Source organism: Lathamus discolor, chromosome 6, assembly GCF_037157495.1.
Source record: "Lathamus discolor isolate bLatDis1 chromosome 6, bLatDis1.hap1, whole genome shotgun sequence".
In the NCBI taxonomy this organism is placed as follows: domain Eukaryota; kingdom Metazoa; phylum Chordata; class Aves; order Psittaciformes; family Psittacidae; genus Lathamus; species Lathamus discolor.
This window is the reverse complement of record NC_088889.1, coordinates 15674576-15688938: the sequence shown is the minus strand read 5'-3', so window position 1 is coordinate 15688938 and position 14363 is coordinate 15674576. Positions and strand designations below refer to the sequence as shown.

Here is a 14363-nt window from a genome sequence, read left to right as displayed (position 1 = left end):
GCCATGGCTCCGCGGGAGGGCAGGGCCTCGCCGCCACGGGCAGCAGGGGAGGGCACAGCAGGGTGCGAGGCCGAGGGCGTCACGTGGTGCCGCGGCACGTGGGCCTTCCCGCTACCCGTAGGCGGGTGACCCCGCCCGCCCAGCCCGGATAGCGGTGCTGATTGGCCAGCTGCGGAGAAGGGGGGGGTGGAGAGGCGGGGTCTGTGCCGCGCAGGCTCAGTTGGGGTGCGCAGCCTCGGCGAAGGGGTGGCGGGCGGTGGCTTCCGTTGTTGGCGCGCGAGCGGCGGCGGTTGGGCGCGCGCAAGATGGTGAGAGGAGCCCGCGGCGCCTGAGGGGGATCCGGGTCGGGCCGGGCCGGGCAGGGCAGGGCAGGGTAGGGTAGGGTAGGGTAGGGTAGGGTAGGGCAGGGCAGGGCGAGCCGAGCCCGGCCGCCTCTGCGGGCTTGGGGGGTGCCCCGCTGAGGCGGGAGGGGCAGCGTGCGGGGAGGAGGCGCAGACAGGAGGATAGGTGCCTGTGCAGTAACGGGGACCGGGGTCTCCTTAGGGCGAGCCCTTCGGTCTTGGGGTGCTGCCCGGGAAGCTGCTGCCGGGAGAAGCTGCCCCGGGTCGCGCCGCCTTCACCTGCTGCGGACCTCCCCGGTTGTTTTTCTGCGGGCGTTGGCAGCCTGCGGGGGGAGGGTGAAGAAACAGCTGTTTAAAAAGGAAGTTGTGATCTGCCTTGCCGGCAGCCAGTTAAATCGGCTTCTGGTAGTCTTGTAGTATGGTGGCTGAGGTTAACCAACAGCAAGACAACCCCTCCCCTGCGCTGGGTGGCACGTTTGTCTGCTCTCTGCAGCCCTTCTGTCTCTTGAATTTCTTCAGCTTTTACTAAAGCAAGCACCGGTGAGCCAGCTTAGCCCCAACAGATGATCCAAATCAGATGTCACCATGTGTTTTGCAGGCACAGCCTTCAGCTTCTATTAGGGATTTGTGTTTGTGTGGCTGCACAGGTATGAACAAGGGTGTGTAGCGATAGGACAAGGGGGAATGACTTTAAACTGTCAGAGGGCAGATTTACATTAGGTATTAGGAAGAAGTTCTTTCCCATGAGCATGGTGAGGCCCTGGCACAGGGTACCCAGAGAAGCTGTGGCTGCCCCATCCCTGGCAGTGTTCAAGGCCAGGTTGGATGGGGCTTGGAGCAACCTGGTCCAGTGGAAAGTGTCCCTGCCCACGGCAGGGGAGTTGGAACTATATGGTCTTTAAGGTGCCTTTCAAACCATTCTGTGATTCTGTAACAGCACTGCTTACCCTGCAGTGTCTGCTGGAATGCATTAGGAAACTGCTGAGCTTGGAGAACTGGGAGAAATGCTTCCTTCAGGAAAGAGCATTTGCCTTACTGTTGTTCCAGCTCCAGCTGGTAAAAGGAAGCAGAGGCACAAGACTTTGTGCCAGAATTTGGTCAAGGTGGAATTTTTTCCTAGGAGTAACAACAAATATAGGATATTTACAAGGTGATTTTGGAAGTGGGAATGAGAGACACTTCTCTGCTTTTTTGAGGAAAATCTCGCAAACAAGCCAGTGTTGAGTAGGAGGAGACAGAACTCAGAGTTTAAATAGTAACTTTCTTCTGATTATAAGCAGTGATTTGTCTCAATGAAACAGCTCTTTAGAGTGTTAGAGCTTGTGATAGGTAATTTTGCAACTAATTATTATTTGAACAATTTTATTATTTTTTTTTTAAGAAGTCCTGAAATACAGTTGGTTTTGGCACAAAAGCCTTGATGCCTTAGGAATTTATGAATACAGTAGAATGAATAAGCTGGACATGTTAACTTCTCTTCGTCTAGCTGGCATGCCTGCCATAGCTGGCAATATAGAGGTTGTGTGTATAAAATGTTATTCAGGAAATGGCAGTGGTTGGCTTGGTACAGTTTGAAAATTGCATGTGTAATGGAAGACAACCTGCATAGTTGCTTGCAAAATAATAATTTCCTTCCCCATCTGCGGTGTGATGACTAATATGTTATCTGGACCTCTCTTCTGAAAATTTGGAATTAATCAAAAAGCATGTGTACTTTTACTAAAATGTCTAAAATGTTTTCTGTGTGCATAAATCTCAAAAGTTCAGTTAATATTTTTGTAGGTAAAAATAAGCCTTCATCCTCAACTACTGTATTTGTTCTTCTGAAATACTAACAGTAGCTTCTGCTCTTTCAAATTGTTGAAATTAATTTAGTGCTGCTCTGAGGGGCTTCCTTATTTCAGGGCGTGTTTTAGGAAATGAACTACAAAATTTGTTTGCCTCTAAGAGCTCTGAGAATAATCCCACTCTGGGAATAGCTAATAAACTATTTCTAGTTAACTGTGTGGCTTTGAGGATGGATAGTAAAACAGATAGGCTTTACTACCAGGTTCTGTTACTGTGTTTTTTAAACTGCATTCATCCATGGTTTTTTTTGTTTATGTGTATGTTTTCGAACTTTGGACAGGGTGCACACAATTCCACTTCAGTAGAATTTGTGTGCATCTGTATGTGACATAGGGATTTTTTTTCTGTTTTTCTAGAAAGATTTATCGGTTCCCCCCCCCCCCGCCCCCCCCCATTTCTGTTTTATAGAGTGAATCTCTGGTGGTTTGTGATGTTGCTGAAGACCTGGTGGAGAAACTGAGAAAATTCCGGTTTCGTAAAGAAACCAACAATGCTGCCATTATAAGTAAGTTAAAAACATGTCTGACGAAAATTGCAAGGTCTTGCAGAAAATTGTGTCTCTTCCTTCCCATGTAATGTTGCTGCTGTAACAGGTAGAGGTGAGCCAAAAGGCTGTTTCTTGTATGAACTTAAGTTCTTCCAAGTCTGCCTGTAGTTTTAACAGTAAAGCAATGCTTTTTATGACACAAGACTGCATCTGCTTGTAGTATTTTTACTTAATTGTGGCTCAAAGTCTACCACTCTTTGTAAAATGATAATAAAAAATGTCTAGGCACAGTCATTTTGAGTTTGTAAGTTTTATAGCCTTTAAGTAGGGGGGGTTGACGTTTCTGTCTTTGAAATTTGAGGATAGCGTACTGCAGTGAACCCCGCTCAGACTGTGCACTTCTAGCCTTAGTGATTTTGTGGAGTCATGGGATGAAGCAGCACAATGGAAGCACAAGGAATATACTCATGGAGGAATGTTAAAATGCATCATGCATATGTTGTATAAATTGATTGAAAGAAATGATGTCTTTTATTTTGATTTATAGTGAAAATCGACAAGGATAAGCAGTTGGTGGTACTGGATGAGGAGCATGAGGTTTGTTAAATGAATTGTAAATAAGAGTATCTTCAGCCTGCAATGTATTGTTGTCTCTAAGGTACTGCCTTAGTTTCAAATTGTTATCAAACTCTTAATCTAATTTGGGTCATGAGCTTATTTAAATGCATGGTCACTCTGCATGTAAAGCACAGCACTATTTATAGTGGAACTATGCAGAAGCAATTGAATTGACTAACTAATTGCAATAAAGAAAAAGTTGTTTTAAAGCTGTTAGGGCACAGCTATGTAAAAAGTATCTTTTACACCTGCTGGCTGGCTGAAGAGGTTTCTGCTGTTTCCACGTAAAGCTGCATATTTGCCTCTGAGCTGGTCTGCCGTCAATTAGAAGCTAGGATTGCTAATCCTCTGCAGACTCTAAATTTGATGGGTGGCATAATAAGGTCAGCCCAGCATGGAGTGTTTCTTAACGGTACATAGGGAAAAATTAAATCCTTTCCAGGGATTTGAGCATTAACCATAGCTCTTATTCCCTAGAATGTAGGAGTTAATGTAACATTTAAATAGAATGGGGACTCTTCTTGCTTGCTTAAGGAGGAAGGATTGATTTGTGTTCTTTTGGTTTGTTTTTTTTTTTTTTTCAAAAGAACCATTTATGTCGTTGATTTTAGCAGATAATTTTCTGTGTGCTTGCTTACTTCTGTTTAGCACTAGAGTTAGAAAAGCATGATAGCTGCCAGCACATACAACCAGAAATATTTTTTAAACTCATTATGCCTAAAATAGGGGTGATTACTCATGCTAACATTAATTCTGTGTTGGCTCATAGGAATCTCTTAGCACATGAGTTTTCCTGAACTGCTCTAGTAATTTGAGAGAAGGTTACCAGTTAAGCTGTAGATGTACACCTGACTTACAACTGTTTCACTGTTCCATTATTCTGCTTTAGCCTTCATAAAGTGCAAGATCATGTGCTCAGATATTGCTTGTGTTTAATGTTACCAGGGTATTTCTCCCGATGAACTAAAAGATGAGCTGCCTGAGAGACAACCTCGATATCCTTTTTATGCTGCTGGCATTTACTCCTGGAAGCTGTTTGAAACATTGAAAGTTGGACTTCACCTTCTTGGGCCCATACTTGCCTGTAGTTTGACTTTACCTGGACTTCCTTTGTGATGTGACCTAGGAATCAGTTCTCATGCTGTGCTGAGCAGTTGTCCCACTTGCTGAAACAATGACTGACACATCTAAGCCTTTCCCAAGATTTTATTTCTCTTTAGACTATGTAATGTTCGGGAAAGCAAAGCGAAGCCACACTGCTGTTAATGTAAAGAAGTGAGTAAAATGTACCAGTTTCATATGTGGCTACTTGTAAACATAGAAAACTGCCCGTGTAACGAATCAATTTTTTGGTACTTTCTCAGTGTGTGGCCCTTGCTGTTTTGCTGCAGTTACTGGTTCTGGGAGTGCTGTAGGCATGTGATCTAGGGAAGAATCCCTGTATTTAAAAATAAAAAGAGAGGGACAAGTAAATTATTCTTTAACTAGATGAAATAAAAGGAGCACTCAAGTTATGAGTGTAAGAAACTATCAGCCTCAAAAGTTGGCTAGTGCTATTCCATGTGCTGTTCTGAATCTTTCTTTTCATCACTGTAGTTCAGTAGGAGGGTATAAAGCAGGAGTCCTAGCTAAAACTTGAGTTATATTCAGCAAAACACCTGAAACTGAAGTGCTTAGTCTGCAAAAGAAAGAATTTTTCTTTCATTAAAAGCAAAGGAGTTAAATTTCATTAAAAGAAAGAATTTGCCTTTCACTAGCCAGAAACATGTTGGTGGGTGTGGGAAATCTTTTTACACAGCTGGGAGCATTTGTGATGAAACAGCGATATTTAGCTCTGATGTGAAACAGTAATATAGAGACAGCCCTTGCACCCAGCTGTGGTAGAGGTTGGTAAAGATGGGCAGGGTCAGTTCTGAAAGTCAGGTATGGAAGCTCTGGTAACTAAGGATTATATGCTAATAAAATCATTGATTTCTTAGTTTCTTTAACCTTGGAAAAAACATTTATTGTGTACAGTTACAAGTATCAGCATGAAGATGGAAGAGTTTCTTATCCTTTGTGCTTTATCTTCTCCAGTCCAGTTGGTGAGTGAACATTGTGAATAGTAGGTAGTATGTGCTGTAAAAATGGGAATATTCTTTACTGTGGAAGAGAAGCTGAGTTCTTAATGCTAGCATACTGGTTCAGGTGTTTAAGGCTACATGTGCTTATGCCACTGCTAGAAGCAAGGCACTGTAAAGCTATGGCATTACTGGAGACCTTTGGCAGAGAGGAATCTCTGTTCACACCAGCAGTTGATGACAAGTTCTTCTATCTGTCCAGTTGCACTGTCTTTAGGGGTTGACATTTAGGTAAATGATAGAACAGATTCTCTCTTTTCCATTTCTAAAAGTTAAATGGAAGTGTTAGTTTCCTGCGTAGCTGGCCAAAAGATGGGTCTTCATAAATGTGCCTGCCCTCTGTGTTCTTGGTGGTGTGCTCAGCAGCACCCTCCTGTAAAGGAAGGGGCCTGAAGCACTCTACGTGTAGTCATACAGGTTTAGCCTAATGGCTTTCCTGTTACCCTCTCCTCAAATCTTGATGAATCTTCAAGATAATGACCAGACAAGGCTCAGGGGATAAGTGAGGAGAGAGCTGGAAGATGCCACCACTGTTCCTGAGGGTTTCTGTTCAACTCTGTCCATCTTGCTATTCCAATGTTAATGACAGAGGATGCCTCCAAACACTGCTGTGATTTGGAAGTCTAAAGGGCTGCTACAACTATAGGTGAAGGACGTAAACAGGGCTCCGTAACCCGGCTCTCGGAGGTGGAAGTGCTGGGTGAACAGACTATGTGCAAAGAGAAAGAAACTAATCTTGGATTGTTCCAGGTTTATATAGAGCAGTAGCTTCCTCTGTGCTACATCCACCTTCAATATAAATATACCTGTGCAGGGAACTGTGTGATTTTTAACAGAAGCCAAATTACCTGTGTGTACTTGATGTGGACTTACAGAGCTGAATTGCTCCTGTGGCTTCCATCTGTGTTCTGAGTTGTAATAGGGTAGCTTGCTAGCATTACTGGATTATCCTTGTTATCCTATAGAAGAAGATAAAGTGATTGCATTGTTTTACCCTTCATTACTCAGAACTAGAATAGGTAGGTAAAAGTTTAGCAACTTGTGGGCATATGTGTCTTTAGTTACGTGAGAATGTTTGCGTGGATGTTATGGGTGTTACTTTTCTTCTGAAGGAGAGATAACTCTGTGAGTTAGAAAAGCAGTAAGAAACTTCCTGGGAGACCTTAAAATAGCAAAGCGGGCAGACTTGCAGTTAGTGGTTAGGCTGTAACTGTAGTCACAAAAAAAACCCATTAGTTGGGACTTTAAACAGCAGTTAACTTTGACTGTGACTGAAGTTGCTCTGTGTTTGATGCAGGAGGAGGGGAAGGGGAGCGTGTGTCGCTTAGACCTACCAATACAATCGGCGTATTTGGGGAGAGATTAGATTAGGAAAAAGAATAACAAACTCAAACTAACTTAGCTTGTTCTCAGTTTGACTCCAGTTCAAAGGCATATGATATAAAGATCTGTGTAACTGTAACCAGGAAAACCATGGGAATCTTCCAGAAATAGCAAGAGGGCAAAAAATTTAACATAGTGTAATCAGCACATTACTGTAGTGGCAGGAGATAACTACTTTGTTGGCTCTTGTGATTCGAGTTTGACTGCTGCCACATTTGATCTTGCCTCAGAAAGGTTGGCATGTTGGGACCATCAATTCAACCTGCACAACTGTTACTTCTAGAAACGTCTTTCAAGTACTAGATGTGAAAGTAAAAGCAAGGATGAGAATGTGCATGAAGAAATAAGTCACTTAATGGAGACTTCAGCTTTCACTTTGGATTCTTCAAATATTCAGGGTTTTTTTTTTTTGTTGTGTTTTTTTTTTAAGCATTACAGTCAAAATAACTAAATAAAACCTCTGTTTTTTCCACACAACTACAGGATGTAAGCCTGAACAGCAGATGATGTATGCTGGAAGCAAGAATAAACTTGTACAGACAGCTGAACTCACTAAGGTATAACTGACTGGTCGAAATAACTGTCTCCTCCTTAAACGCAGGTTGTGAAAGCTGTTTTGTATCTTGCTTGAACCTATCACAAGAAAGATGTTACAAGACTTTGCAGTTCCACTGAACAGATTGTTTTAGGAAGACTGAAGAGAGGAGTGGGGATTTCTGGTGGTTGAGGGTACAGGAAGAACAGTGGTCTCTAAAACTAACATAGGATGTCTTTATTTGGAGAATGAATTTATTGATGGGAGGAATATACTGAAGTCTTAGTTTGGTGTGGTGCAGACTGGTTTTGCTGCATGATTTATGGGGCTGTATGCTTGCAGAACATAGCCTCCAGAATAAGTTAGTGTGTGCCAAGTGCTGAACAATTCTAAATCTTCCTGTGTTTGCTTCCTCCAGTACTGAAATCAAAAGAGATTACTGTATTTATTAGGGATAGGTGTGTGTGTATGTGTGTGTGTGTGTGTATATATATATATATATATATATATTTGAAAGTTTAAAAAGCTACCTCATTGTCATTTGGGAAATCTTTGAAATGTCTGCTTAGTTGGGACCTAGACTTCTTCAAGTTCTAGTTCCAACCAGTAAAGCTAAATAGTCAGTGGTTACTTCAGCTTTTTCAGATGTGAAATAACTTAACCATTCCCCAATGGCACTGTTCCCTTTTGGTTTTTTTTATCCTGAGTACTTTAACATCGCAGTAAAAACATATATTGGGCCAGTAAGAGAACTGTGAACTTTTACCTCTTCTAGCTGTACCATGTAAGAAAGGACCTTTTTGTTTTAAGTTAGATGTCAAGTTGACAGGATTAAATAGGAGTGAAGCTTAAGAGAAGATGGTGGAAGCAGTCATTTACAGCCCCAAGAAATCTCTGTTTCGGTCTGTTGAAACTGCATCTTAGAGGCCTGACAACTCTAGCATTTTTGATAGAAAGGAAGAATTGCTTGAGGAGGAAGGCAGTTTTCAGCAATAGGGAAGGAAAGAGTTGATGAGAAGTGAAAACCTGGGGACTAGCTGTATGGGACTTCCTAGCACCTGTCAGGTGGGAGAAATTCACTCTGAAAGGGTTTTGAATGAAAGCCTAGGGGTGGATATAGAGGTGATCACCTTTCTTCTGAAGCTGGAGAAGATAGCCTGTATTCAGTTCGGGTTGCTTACTTGCACTTCAAATGTGCTTTATTCTTGCCGCTCACTGAGCTATGTTTCAATTTAGCTCATGCCGTGACTTCTTCCTGGTGTGATTTCAGCATGTGATTCAACTGAGCCCTTTTATTTTTCCAGTGGCTTGCATATTAGCTTGGCTTCTGTTAAACTGTTCTGTCCTTATAACACTGAATTTTTGGGGTTCCCCTGATATTTTACTTAAGAAATCAGTATTAGTTTGATAGTAGTGGATTACTGTCTGAATACAGGAAGGAGTGTCCAGAGCCCACTCCAGCAGAGATGTAAAACGAGGAAGAAAAAGTACAAAACTTGAATTCTTTCCTGAAAGAGATAAAATGGTGAAATGGCTGAGGACAGGACTAAATAGGAAGTTCATTCCAAATGTCAGGTTCACGGAGAAGCTTGTTTTGTGAGTCTCTCAAAATCCCATCCATTCTATTGGACTGAGCGTGCTTTTCTCAGCTGGGTGCTCCATACCACTAGAAGGGCAGATAATCGATTTGGTGCTGATGTGGTTTTATTTTCAGTATTGTCAGTATTTAAAATATTAAAATATTTTTGTTTTCATTGCCTAGAAGAATGCTTTTGAAGACCTGTGGATTTTTAAGGTCCCTTCCAACCCAAACCATTCTGTGATTTGTAAAATTTACTTACTTGGCTTTACCAGATGTTAAAGTCATTTGTATTCTTCGAATAGACAGTCTTCTTGCTGAGATAACAATTATGAGATAGTGCCATTTCAGAGTAACTTTAAAATGTAGTACATGTGCTGTTGTCACATATTCTTAAAGAAGCCTAGAAACAGGAATTACAGAATTCTTATTCAAGTTAGAAATATTCCTTGCCACTTAGTTGTGTGCATTTTCCACTGATGTTACTTTAGAATACTAACCAATCCTTTCAAGAAAGCATATGAAAACTCTAGTTTGGTTACTGGTTTATTACAGCTGAAGTTGTGTGTCTGTCTGCATTGTATACTTATCCCTTTCAAGTACCATCACCTCAAGAATTTCTGCAATGCAATTTTGTTTAGGTATTTGAAATAAGAAACACAGAAGACCTAACTGAAGAATGGCTGCGTGAGAAACTGGGGTTCTTCCATTAAGAAAATCTCTGTGATAAGTATTTATGTACCATCCTGATAATACTGGAACCAGACATGAATACTTACATCTAAAGAATGCACTGTATTTACATCTGTCTCCTGCAAGTATCTCTCTTGTGCGAAGTTTGTGCAAAGAATAGCAGGTCTGTCTTCTTGAAGTAACAAATCTTTGCAGGTGTTTCCTTATTTGTACCTGTTAAAAGGGAATACTCCTCTGCAGGGACTCCTTTTGCACTCTTGTAACTAATATTTCTATAACTAAAACAGTTCAGTTCTGGGTTTATACCTATCTCCAAACATCATTTGGAAGCTGACGCTAACTTTTTGTGAGCTACAAATGCATCCTTAAGACATACTAGCCATTTATATGCAAAAATTGTCTACTGTCAACTACTCTTCAGATTTTGTGACTTAATGTCTTCTTAATCACGAAAACTATTCCCTGGAAACATTTAGTATTAAAAAGACAAAATCATTGTACAGCAAATCTTTCCTTCGAGTCTATGTGAACTTTCTCAAATTCCTGGAACAAATTTTTGTTATTCCAGTAATTCCTCAGTTGAGTCAGTCTTAATAAACTTCAGGGCAAAGCTTTGACTGTCCAGCTCTCATGCTAAGACAGTCTTACAGGAACTAGATGATAACTAAGGGCTGAATTATGACTCTGGTTACTCTTGTACCAGATGTCTTGCATATATAACTTATTACACTGTTAGGAAGTTTACCTCTGCTCATCTCCTGTTATATGAACACATGTTAATACTGTGTGCCTTTAATTTGTTAGCTTTAAAATGACTTGAGAATTTTACACTGCCACTTACTACAAATTTGGTAAAAACTTTGTTAAAGAATCCAAGTAACATTTTTTCCTAGTGCCTATTGTTGCAGTTGACATCTGTTTAAATAAAAAGCCAACCTCATTTTCTTTGAAATTCCACTCATCTACTCCATTTGTAGGAGTCAGGAGGTTAAAGCTTTTCATTATAGTGAATAATTTATATCTCTTTTGTTATAAAAGTTGGCCACATACAGCTTTTGAGTACTTAAATTATACAGTCTCTTAACTTTCTTAACTGCTTGTTGGTCAAAATTACATTCCAGATAAAGCTTTTGCATAAGTGATAATTTGATTTTTCATTTACTTACGGTTCATCTCTTTGAAACAGCAAATATTCTAATGTGAAATTAGTATTTAACTTTTATAAATGACCAGTCTTTTTACAGGTCTGTTTTATATTGAATAGAGTAGTTGTCTGATATGGGACATGTTCAGCCCATGCAGTGGCACAAGGAGTACTCATGTGACAGTATCTCACTATCTTGTGTTTATGCTGCTGAATAAGTATCTGCATAGGGGCAGCTTCCTGTTGATAATGTACTTTAAAATACAGCTGCCCTAACAAATCTGTTTGGTGGGAAGGAATGCAGTGTTAAATTTGGAGGCCAGTATTTCATGCTGTGAAACCTTTGTTGAAAGGAGGTTTATTTTCATTTGTAAGCATATGTTGTGTTAGTGTTAAAACACTAATTCCCCTGAGATCACAAGGAATTAATTTGCAAAGGTCTTCAGTGTTGGTAAACCTCTTCTTAGTTTGATGTTACTGCTCATTTATTTGGAGTCAAACCTGACTTGAGAGGAGCTTTTCAAAATACATGTTAGAATGATGCAATTGATCTTTCAGTATGGAAAAGAAATGCTTGCAATTAAATTTCTGTGTTAATGTAGTGAACTGGAAAAACAATTTCATTTCCCTGGACAAAAAAAAATTTGATTATGAAACTGTTGCTTAATCATGATGTACTACAGATCAATAAAAGCCATGTGTTTTGTGACAAACATTGTATAAATAAGACTTTGGCTTAAAGAATAGTGTCATTTTAAGCATCACTCTTGAAACAGGAAGAATTGATCTCATTTTGTGGTGTTGTGCTAAGGTTAAGGCATGTCAAAGTACAGCGTGGGTGAGAGGGAAGATGCCACTTGCAATGTTCAGCTTGATTTGCTGTGGGGAAAACGGGATTAATCATCTTTCTCATTGTACTTTGTACACTGGTGGGCTGCCAGCATCCAACTGCTGCTTGCACAGGTCTTGACAAAAATAACAGTGAAAGGGCCTGTCTCTCAGGAGGGGAGGAGCTGCTGCAGCCAAGTGATTGAATTTGGTTCTTCATCTCTGCATCACTCCACCTTCTGCCAAGAAAATATTGCTACTTTTGGCTATATCAGAAAGAAGTTCTTCTTGCCTCCACTTACCTTGAGTGCTTCCCCTCAAGTCTTGCAGAAAGCAAACAAATCCTGATGAGAGTGTTAAAGCCCACTTTCTTGTGAATGGTGATTCTATGATGCTGCTCAGCCCACCAGTATTACTCATCAAACAGCCCTGGTAGCTGTACCTCCTTCTCCTCTCTGAGCTATGGAAGTGAGGAAGCAGCTGCAGGTACTTGGAGAATGAGTGTGCAGAGGATGTTTGCTGTTCTATGCTTGTTTGTGGTTTCCTTGTTTTTAATGCAGTGCTTTGACACAACTGTATGATGTTTACTTTCCTGGGCTTTCAAGATACAGGTAGTGCTAATACTTGATTAAACAAAGACATTAATCATGTCAGAATCTTTCCTGCACAAATAATACTTGTTTTTATAACATTTTTCCCACCTAATCTTTATTTTCTGTACTGCTGTCCCCTTAAGGTCAGTGGGTGGCAGATGTGTCAACGTTCAGAAGGCTGGTATGTTCTGACTGTGCTTTATTAGCGAGTTGCCCATCTGTAATCATACATCTTTGTTTTGAATTTTCAGATGCTTAAAGAGGGTTTAGACAAAAGGACAGCCTAAACTAACTAAAGGCACCTGTGGGAGCCTTTGTAGCTAAAGGTCTGAGAGTCAGCATTTTCCATTGTGAGCTCCTATTTTTCAGGGGCTAGTAATTTGTCCATAAAATCTTTGGCCTGGAGTTAGAGTTGAAGGTCCCTCAAAGGGAGAATTCTGCCACAATTAATCTGTTTGCTTTAAATATTGACTAGATGGCTGGGATGCAGCTGTTCTAATCTTATTAATTGATGGTAGACTGAATTAAAGCATGAGTTTGCATGTCAGCCTGTAAAATGGACTTGTATTGTTTGAATATTTTTAACAAGAAAAAAATTACATGCTGGTATTTGATGGTTTAAGTTTCTAGTATCATGAATGCTGTTTTGATCTGTCAAAGGAGGCAATAATGTGGGTGTTGACACCTTTTCAGTTCTCCAAAGGAGCATCTTAGGCATTTGTACTAGCATTCCATTTTTGTATTTTTAACTGTCAAATAACTAGTCCAGAAATTATGTTAAGCTGGTAACAAGGGTCTGAATCAAACATGCAAAATGAAGGGAGTTCAGTTCCTCACTTCAGTGTGCTCAAAAAAGAAATATCCAACATACTTTCTTTGGATACATCTAGAGAAGTGGAGGTGTGGCGCGATCCAGACTCAGTGTGACCTGAGTGCTGTGAGATGCCAGGATTGGCACCAGTGCTGCGGGTAGTAAACGGTGTGAGAGGTTCATGGCCAGTTTTATGCATTTGGTAATTCCATGAAAAAAACAGTACAACTTCCATATGCTGTGTAGTCTCTGCTAGTTCACATTGCATGTTTACTTTAAACCAAATCTTTTTTGCTAAGCGTGGTGCTTGTATTGGTTTAAATAAAATGTTTAATTAAGAGGTTCTGGTGCCCTGTTTTAATTGCAAAGTAGCACATCTAGCATGGGTGTCTGACAGGGAAAATCTATTCATATTAGTCATGACTTTCCTCCTCAGCTTCCTGGAGTTGACTTTGTACTTGTAGTGGGATCTTCAGTCCTGAATGTGCTCCTTCGCTTGCTTTTCTACCCAAAATAATTCCTCTTTCCATCTGTTGTGAAGGGTGGCAGCAAGGGAGAGGAGAGGACAGCAGTTGATGGGGCACTATGGGATAACTGCCATCATCCTCTGCTGCTTTGCACCTCCGTGTCACAAAACTCAGTGTACATTTGTGACCTGCAGGCAGCATGAGAGCTGGATTTCATTCTGACATGCCACACAGACTTCCATGTTGTACTTCCACAAGGCCAAGGCTCCTGGCATGACCTGGAGCAGTGAAATAGAGTATTTGAGTGAAATACAGTGAAGCAGTATGGAGTGCAGGTGCCAACTGTGCAATGTTAAGAGTAGTTGTTGAGGAGGCCTCAAAGCTTGAAGAAGTCAAAGGAACTTAGTTGTACCTTCTCATAGCTGTTGGCTCCTCTCTTTCCTGGCCAAAAGACCACTAGATCAGTTTGACTGAAACAGTTATTTTCCTCATGCTTGCTGACTTTCTGCCTTTCCTGATCTTTGGAGGGTTGTGGGGTTTTTATATCGTAGAAAAAAATTACTAATGACCCAAGGAATTCATACTATGACATACATTGTTTCTGCCAGTGCTGAAGAATAGCAATTTTGTTCTACATGTATGTCTAGTTTGGTAACAGTTACTATCTGTAGGGTCTTAGGGCAGGCAACTGCTTCTGTCTAACAGCAGAGGAAGGGTTGTGGAGATGGTACCAAGTTGACAGAAGGACTGCTGCTTCCCCATCTCCTCTAGAAGGATATTGAGCACAGAGAATCAGTCCTGTGCACTAAGCTGGCCTCGGGGCTGGCCTGGGTACACAGCTTAAATTGTAACTGCTGGGGAGGAGAGAATTCTGGGATCTGTGAGGAAGTCCTCGTGTTCCTAAAGAGCAGTCCAG

General features: G+C 41.0%; 1 protein-coding gene across 2 annotated transcripts; it reads left to right on the top strand.

Annotated features, from left to right (window-relative positions):
- The first annotated feature begins 215 nt into the window (after window positions 1–215).
- GMFB (glia maturation factor beta) lies at window positions 216–13320 on the top strand. Of its 2 annotated transcripts, none has more exons than XM_065685361.1 (7): window positions 216–308; window positions 2598–2694; window positions 3224–3273; window positions 4240–4291; window positions 5298–5378; window positions 7281–7354; window positions 9553–13320. In XM_065685361.1, exons 1-7 carry the CDS (start codon window positions 306–308, stop codon window positions 9622–9624), a joined length of 429 nt encoding a protein of 142 aa, XP_065541433.1. In that variant the 5' UTR covers window positions 216–305; the 3' UTR covers window positions 9625–13320. The 2 variants fall into 2 exon arrangements, with proteins under 2 accessions (XP_065541433.1, XP_065541432.1); XM_065685360.1 differs by lacking the exon at window positions 216–308 and adding an exon at window positions 591–988.
- The last annotated feature ends 1043 nt before the right edge of the window (window positions 13321–14363 follow it).

Excerpts from the sequence above, each read along its gene's own strand:
- GMFB (XM_065685360.1), top strand. The coding sequence starts at position 905 with ATGATCCAAATCAGATGTCACCATGTGTTTTGCAGGCACAGCCTTCAG. Across the intron at positions 2,695-3,223 it reads CAACAATGCTGCCATTATAA|TGAAAATCGACAAGGATAAG; the intron begins GTAAGTTAAAAA and ends TTTGATTTATAG. Across the intron at positions 7,355-9,552 it reads AGACAGCTGAACTCACTAAG|GTATTTGAAATAAGAAACAC; the intron begins GTATAACTGACT and ends AATTTTGTTTAG.